The sequence below is a fragment of the Lactuca sativa genome, chromosome 8 (genome assembly GCF_002870075.4).
Source record: "Lactuca sativa cultivar Salinas chromosome 8, Lsat_Salinas_v11, whole genome shotgun sequence".
Classification (NCBI taxonomy): Eukaryota; Viridiplantae; Streptophyta; class Magnoliopsida; order Asterales; family Asteraceae; genus Lactuca; species Lactuca sativa.
Genome location: NC_056630.2, coordinates 4,435,908 through 4,444,210, shown reverse-complemented (window position 1 = coordinate 4,444,210; position 8,303 = coordinate 4,435,908). Strand labels below are relative to the sequence as shown.

At 37.3% G+C, this 8,303-nt stretch overlaps 1 protein-coding gene across 1 annotated transcript; it reads right to left on the bottom strand.

Moving 5' to 3' along the window:
* Positions 1-1,533: 1,533 nt before the first annotated feature.
* LOC111910994 (leucine-rich repeat receptor-like protein kinase PXL1) lies at positions 1,534-5,221 on the bottom strand. Its single transcript, XM_023906762.3, has 2 exons — positions 2,376-5,221; positions 1,534-2,143 (listed from the first exon to the last, which is right to left on the bottom strand). Exons 1-2 carry the CDS (start codon positions 5,014-5,016, stop codon positions 1,746-1,748), a joined length of 3,039 nt encoding a protein of 1,012 aa, XP_023762530.1. The 5' UTR covers positions 5,017-5,221; the 3' UTR covers positions 1,534-1,745.
* Between the last annotated feature and the right edge of the window lie 3,082 nt (positions 5,222-8,303).

The window sequence follows — 8,303 nt, the reverse complement described above, 5'->3', positions numbered from 1 at the left end:
TTTTGTAACATTTATTACTATCAATATAAAAACCCCAATTCTCTTTTGTTAGTTTACATAAGTAAGATAATTATTTTTAGTTGTATAGGTGCTTGCCCTCCACAAGAGAGGTACATACACCTTCCTTGCGCCCTTTTGCACTTATGTTTTTTTAAAAATGACATGGCGATCCATGTCAACAAGCCAGTCAGCACCGAGATCAGCAAACCAGTTTGTCAATGCTCAGGTGAGTCAACTGGGTGGTAATTGGCCAAAAGCTAATAAATGAAAAGCTTTTCCAAATATAATGAAAAATGGGAAAAAAATATTGCTAATTCGAAATAGATGACATATAAGTAATGAATTTTATGACATTAACCATTGAAAATAATTGTCTTTGGGGTATAAATATTCTCCAAATATGATAGCTTTTATAAATAACTAATTTTTTTATTAAGGTTGTATAGAACCAATGTTTTAAAAACCGGTTTGAATGGATCGATCGAACCGGTTGGACCGGGAACTAGAGAAGGGAACGGTTCAACTAATACCGGTTTTATGTCTATTTTTGAACCGGAATGACCTGACCGATTTTTACGAAAATCCGGTTAAATTAAACCGGTTGAACTAATTAAATTAAATAAAAACACATGGAAATGAATCTATTTTAAAACAAACTTTGTATTTTTTTCACATCTATTTAGATTTCTTTGACTAAAAGCACATGATAAATATTATAAAGTTTTTTAATATGTTTGTATTCATCTAAAACTATTGTTTTTGTATTATATTTTATTTTATTTTTGATGTGCGTGGATTGATGTAAACTTACAATTATGTGTTTTTAATGTATTTAGATTGATATTCAATTTGTATTAATATGTATTTTTAATGTTTAAACTTGTGGATATCTATATGTGTAGGAAAGTAGAAAAAAAAACCGGTTGAACCGACGGTGTAACCTGTCAAACCGACAACCGGTCACAATAACGGTTCAATTAAAAAACCGGTTTTTAAAACATTGTATTGATCTCAACTTTGTTTGCATTTTATAACAATTATCATTACCTTTAAGTTTTAAAACATTGTATAGATCTTAACTTTGTTTGCATTTTATAACATTTATCATTACATTTAAGTTGCTAGATGTAGACAAATGTTTTTTTGCTATAATCTGGTTTACCAATGCCAACTCAGTAACCTGCCCTTGCCCTTGCCCTTGCCCTTTTCCCACTGAGATATGCTTTCTCTCTTATCCAGAGCGTCGGACTCTTTTATCTTGTGTACCAATGCCTTGATGTGACAACATTAAAGCTATATGCCTTGCAAGTTGCAACCAATCCTGTATCTACTCTTCATTCATGACCATGTGCTAGCATAATATCTAGTAGTTTGGTATGTCCTATTGGTGCTCGATGATTTGACTGATTTCACAGAGGGATGTAAGGGAATATTTCAGATGTAGTTGATGTTGTTTGACATCTCATTAAATTGCATCTCTTGCATAAATAGTTCACATATGTCACTGGATCTAGTTAAAAAAAATACACAAAATACAAATTGAAGATTTTCTCGTTTCTTTCCATTTTGTGCTAACTGTTTTCTTGTGCTCTTGCTATACCATTCATTCATGAGCACAGAAAAAGAATTCAGAAATTTGTACATAATACATTGCGTACTACACAAAGTTTGTTTCGACTTTCAATGTCACAAACTCAACTATTTAATATAGCAAACTCAACTATTTACCCTTTTCACATTCCAACTTACAAAAGACCAATAACCGGTGAGTTGTTGAAAATGGGTTTCTCTTTGGCACCAAGATCATTACAAACACTTTTCCTTCTTGGCTTTGCCTCTCCAAGCATTGTGATCACATCTCTCATTGAAGGCCTATCTTTTGGTAACTTGGCAGTGCACAAAAGTGCAATTCTTAGCACTAAAAGCATTTCTTCTTGCACATAATTGCATTCCCCTGCTATTTCTTGATCCAATATACCTTCCAAGTCTCGACGATTCATCCGACCTCGGACCCATTCAACAATATCAATCGAATCACCAAACGATGGCTCCAACGGTTGTTTCCCTGTTAGCAACTCCAAAAGAACCACACCGAAACTGTATATGTCGCTTTTCTCATCCACCTTCAAGGTGTAGCCGTATTCTACAAGACATTTAACAATAAGATTAATTTATCGAATTCATGATATATAGCAAGTAGAGGTGCACAAGGATCAATCTACGGTCCAATCTGACCACAACCGGACCGGATCTTTAAAATCAGAAAGTGTGGTCTGATTTTTAAGAGTCATGTATATTTGTCTAGATTAAATGCTTAACACAAAGCTCGTTATGTTTAAAATAATAAACCTCAAAGGATAAATAAAGGAACTAACCCGGAGCTATATATCCGTAAGATCCGGCCACCATTGAGACAGTCTCGTTCTTTCGAACCATTGTCCTCGCCAATCCGAAATCTGCAATCCGTGCCTCAAGATCCGCGTCTAAAAGAATGTTGTTGGATTTGACATCACGGTGAATGATGGGCGGGTGACAATCATGGTGAAGGTAAGCCAACCCGTGAGCAACACCTAAAGCAACGTTATACCTCGAGACCCAATCGACCAACATTCTGCCCGATTGCTTCCCGTGTAATGTCTGCCCGAGGTTACCATTAGGCATATACTCGTAGACCATCATGACATCGGCTTCATTGTGAAGGTACCCTAATAACCTCACTATGTTTCTATGTCTTAATCGGCCAAGAAGATTCACCTCTACAAACAGGTCGTCTCCGTTTTCTATATCCGGCTCTGACCGCCATAGTTTCTTGACTGCAACGGTGGAATGCGGTGGATGGTGAGTGGTGGCCTTGTACACGACCCCACTTCCACCCATTCCGATGACATTTGATTCTTTAATGCTCGCCATGATATCTGCACTTGTGAAGTTAAGTCTTTGGAATGCAACGAGCCTCCATGGCCATTCCTTACTGGTCTTCATAAGCCACCCGTCGAAAAAACCATATAAAAACCATCTCTGGTAAAGCCACCGACCTATAAACACCAAGATTCCGACACTAATAATCACACAAACACCAAAAACGAATCCAAAAATAACATGACGAAGGTGAAGTTTCTTGCGTGTAGAATCCTTGGTATGCGTGTGGGAACAAGGCTTAAGTATGCCTCCACAAAGCCCGTCGTTTCCCACAAGATCGTTTGCGTTTATCGTCATTAACATCCCGTTATTCGGGACTGGTCCTTCCAGCTTGTTGTACGAAAGATTTACAGTTTCTAACGCCGGTGAGCTTCCAAATGTCTCGGGAATCCGTCCGACAAATGAGTTGTTTGAGAGATCAAGAACGGATAGCATCGGCATACTTGCCACCGTTGTTGGGATCTCTCCCGTCAATCGGTTGCGGCTTAAATTCAAATTCACTAGCTTCTGGCATGAAGCTATGTTCTCAGGGATCTTGCCGGAGAAACTGTTGCTTGAGAGATCAAGTACAGATAAAGACGGGGAGTCTTGAAACTGACTCGGGATTTCTCCGTCTAAATAGTTGTTTGAAACAAGTAAGGTTTGTAGATTCGGGATTGACAAGATGCTGTATGGCAAACCTGATACGAGATGATTTGAGGAAACGTCGATGAACGAAAGAGAACTTGATAAAGTGAGATCATGAGGAATTTTGCCACTGAAATTGTTATGTGCCAATTCTAATCGTTGTAGTTCTGGTAAGTTACCGAGCCCATCCGGAATCATACCTGAAATGAGGTTATTCTGGATGCGAACTCGAACTAATGAAGAACAAGTTGACAGACCAATCGGGAGAGGACCGGAAAACGAGTTGTTGAAGAGAATGAGTTTGGTGAGGTTCCCGGAATCACACAAACCCGACGGGATCTCGCCGGATAGTATATTTGTAGAAACATCTAACCACTGTAATGGCGAATTCATTCCAAGTTTCACCGGCAGTGAACCTGTTAATGAGTTCTTCCATAATTCTAGTATTTCTAGATTTGGCAACTCACCAATGGTACTTGGAATGGAACCATTTAGCTGATTACACATCAGATTCAATAACTTTAAGCTTTTCAGATTACCTATCTCTTCTGGGATCTCACCGGAAAAACGGTTATCCGAGAGATCAAGATAAACAAGCGACGAAAGATTTCCGATTTCTGGAGGAATCTTGCCTTCGAAGCTGTTCTGATAGATGTAAACTGTGGTGAGCTTTTTAAGCCTACCAAGTTCTTGCGGGATTGCACCGGTGAGTGTTCCGACTGCCAAGTCCAGGTACTGTAGATTGGTAAGGTTACCGATCTCCGGCGGGATAGAGCCTTCAAATTCATTGTAACCAATAATGATAACCTCCAAAGAAGAAAGCTGACCAATCTCCGGTGGAATGCTTCCGGTGAGGTTGTTCCCGGAGAGCCCAAGAAACTTCAAATTTTTCAGGCTCTTGAAACTTTTCGGAATTGACCCCACGAAAAAACTGCCACGAAAATCAAGTGTCTCTAGTGATGTTGCGTTTCCGAGATACTCCGGGAGGAACCCAGAAAAATTGTTGCTGGATGCATTGACGGTTTTCAATCTTGTTGCTCCCATTCCGAAACCTTCCGGGAATTCTCCGACGAAATCGTTTTGACTAACGTCGATGGTAACGAGCGAAGTGAGATACGAGAGTGATTTTGGGAGAGTAGTGGTGAACCCATTTGAGGAAATATTGAGGAAAGAAAGATGATGGAAGTTTTGGAAATCCTCCGAGATGTTTCCAGTGAGATTCATGTTTGAAAGATCAAGCCTTTCAACAAAGCCATTTTCATTGCATGAAACTCCAGTCCAGCTGCAGTGGGATGAAAACGATGAGGAGTTCCAGTCAGTGAGATAACTTAAGGAATCGACAATGGCGGATTTGATAGAGAGAAGTGACGAAATTTCATCATTGGGTGCGGAAGAAGTTGAAACTCCTCCCTCAGCAAAAACAAGAGGAAGGAGAAGGAGGAGACCAACGGTGATCATACTGGCTTCCATTTCTGCAAATGAAAGAGTACGGATGATGATTGCGATGAGTTTAATTGTCAAGTATCATGTTGGCTCTGGGACTCAGGTTTACAGGAGATGAGGGAGGGGACGATGAAGGGAAATCGGTGGTGTTCGTGTTCTTCTCATGGAGTGAGGGAGAGGAGTGATGATTGATTAATAAGGGTACATCAATTATTCAAAAAGTGGGTCCATCTCCAGGGTGGTCTTGTATTTTGCAGGGTGTTCCATCTATGCAATGAAAAGCCGTTCTAAAAGATAAAAGTAAAAAATATAAGCATAAACCCAACCATATATATGTTTTTTTAATAATTAGAATCATGTATCATATAATCATATCAAGTTGATTGGTGAGAGAAATGGAGTTAAAACTTCAAACAGAGATTAGCTTTTCCCTAATCTTCCTGTTTAAATTTTAATCAGTAGAGTAAATTAAAGTTTGGTCCCGTTGGTTAGTATTTTGTAATAGTTTTTATTCTTTGTTGTCAAAATTTAGCATCCTTCGTCCTCATGGTCATCACACATAATCCTAGTGCATATTACCGTCATTCCCCTCCGCTAGTAAAAGCCATCATACGCCCCTCACCTTAGGGCATTTTTGTCTTTTTACCCCTCTCTTTGTTCTCCAACATCTATATATTATCATAACGATTTAAAAAAATAAATAAATAAAACTTCCTCCCGTTACAATATGTTGTTCCCCTTTTATGTTATTCCTAATAGTTAGTGATTTTAGTGTCACCGTGTCATTTTATGTAATTGGAACTAACATGTGAGCTAAGAAGCTTCATAATTTGTACTCTAATATATGTACGGGTTTGTGCGTAGTGCACACATGTATAAGATCGAATTAGAAGTCAGTTTGACGACAAGTCGGGGGTCCGGGAGCAGTGCCTCTGGGTCCGGGGTTTCCAAAGGGGCAGCGGCAGCGCCCCTTTGGCGGGGCCTAAGGGCAGAGCTCCTGGCTGGGGTCCCACTAGGTAAAATAGTGGGAAAATCGAATTCTTGAGGGTGATTATGGTAAAATTGACGAAATTCGTCAGTTTTGGAAACCCTAAAAATCCACATTAAATTCCGGATTTCCCTGACTTGCTTCCAAAGCAACCAATGACGGTCAATCCTAAGAGGCAAACCTTAATCTTATTTATTATAAATAAACGACTCTTCTCTTTGAGAAGATACAAACGAAAACCATTAGCTCTCCTTTTCTTCAAAGGAATATAGAATCCTTCTAGCAATTTGGCTTATGATTTTTGTGTTTATATTCGTAAGTGTTCTCTTGGATTATCTTAAGCTGAATTTCTTGTAACCCATGCATAGGGTAGAAATATCAGTTCGGAAAGTGTTCAGACGATCCTAGGGGTATCCAGATCTCCAACATAAACCCTAATTCCTCCAACAATAGTTTCAAAGACATAATCGATCAAACATAGAAATATGAACCGTTGATTTATGTGTGTTGAAGCCAAAAGAACATTGTAATATCTTAGAATAACTTTAAACTAGGTAGGAGATTTTGCAGTTACTCTAGGTTTTGTTTAAAGGGTTGTTTTATTAGGTCAACCCAATATCCTCTAGGTCATTGGACTTATTAGTCCAGGGTTACTCAAGTTGAAGAACAAACTTGATGACTCACTCAAAGCATCAAAGAGATACAAATTGACGTTTTATGTTAGTTGAGTTATTTTCATGTTTATTTTTACTAGTTATTATTGACCAATAAATTGGTATGTAGGTGCAATTTTATCAAGAATTGGTTATTATCTTTTGCTTAAGACTTCAATGTTGTAATGTTTGGTATTTTATGTAGTGATCATGCTTGCTGAAATGGTTAATTTAAGGGCGTGTTCGGTAAAAATAGTTGGTAGCGGGTAGCTTGTAGCTGGTAACGTTTTGTTAAACGCTACGTGAAGTGCCGTTTGTATTTGTAGCATTTTATTTAAACTAAACGCTAGAAACTTATAGTGCCAAACCAGGTTTTCTGTTCAAAACGGAACGCTAGAAGCTCTCAAACGCTCACAAATGTTCCGTATCGAACACACCCTAAGGTTGTTGAGATATTTTTGTGATGTAACGGTCAAATGGGTTCAATTATGGTTATATATTTTAGATATAGTTATTATCAAATTGCACAAAGTAACTATTAACAAGTCAATAAGTTATTTCAAAGTCATCCTATAACCATAGAATAGTCAAGAAATTTGCAGATTAATTTCCATTTGTTAGAAAGGTAAACATGTTACACAAAAATTATATTTCAAAACCTTCCAAAATGAGAGTATGACCATTAACAAATCAAGATATATAATGGAAGTTGAATTTGTAAGAATTGTAACTTCAAACACAATACCAAATCAAGAAAAAAAAGTAAAACTACTAAGTAATATACCAACTCAAGAAAATCACATTATACCAAATCAAGAAATATGCACCAACACAATACTAACATTTCATATGATAACCAAGACCAAAAAAAGATACATGTTATGGTTGCTCACATAAGAAACCAAAAAACTAATTACTTTATTGTCTAAGAAAATTATCGGACCATTAAAACACAAACATGACTATTGTTTAGATATTTGATAGATTAGCAAAAAAAACTAACTATAAGCTAAAAGGTTGAAAAACTAGGTGTTGACCGATAAAAAATTATAGTTTGGTAAAAACGAGTGGATGAACTTAAAAGACATAGAAAAATGGATTAATATTATAATACAAATATGTAATAAATTTTATTAAATCAAAGTATGCATTACATAAAAGTTCTTTGGTTATTTATGTTTAAGTGATATTTATTGCATCATATATCATATTTAAGTAGCTCAAAGGGTGATCGATGACCAAAAACTTGCAAGAGTCAACTATTTGTTCACATTCAAGCATTCGTTCCTCACGTTCGAGCTAGTCGAATCAGTACTTATTGTTGTGTCGTTCGTGCCCCTCAGAGCCACTTAACTCGCTTTCAAGAATAAAAATACTAGTTCCGATTAATAAACTGAAATGAAAACTTTAAAATGATTATAAAAAAAAGGGACTCGACTTACTCACCATGAATGCAGCTTAAGGGGGAGTTCTTGGGTTACGGGGCTAGTAAGGAGAGACTTATCAAACGAAACAAACACAATCAATATCTTTACTCTAATATAAGAGTCTTGTTATTGCAAATGCAAATCTCACAATCTTCAAGCAGGATAGGCAGTGTACATTGGATTCGTCGATTAATGAATCAGATCTTGTCTCGCTTTCCCACCGACGAACCAATCTAGAAGTCGAAA

What these genes read in the sequence shown, in the direction of transcription:
- LOC111910994 (XM_023906762.3), bottom strand. Translation starts at nt 5,016, where the DNA reads ATGGAAGCCAGTATGATCACCGTTGGTCTCCTCCTTCTCCTTCCTCTT. An exon ending in TTACGGATATATAGCTCCGG is followed by an intron (nt 2,144 to 2,375) that starts GTTAGTTCCTTT and finishes AATGTCTTGTAG; the next exon opens with AATACGGCTACACCTTGAAG.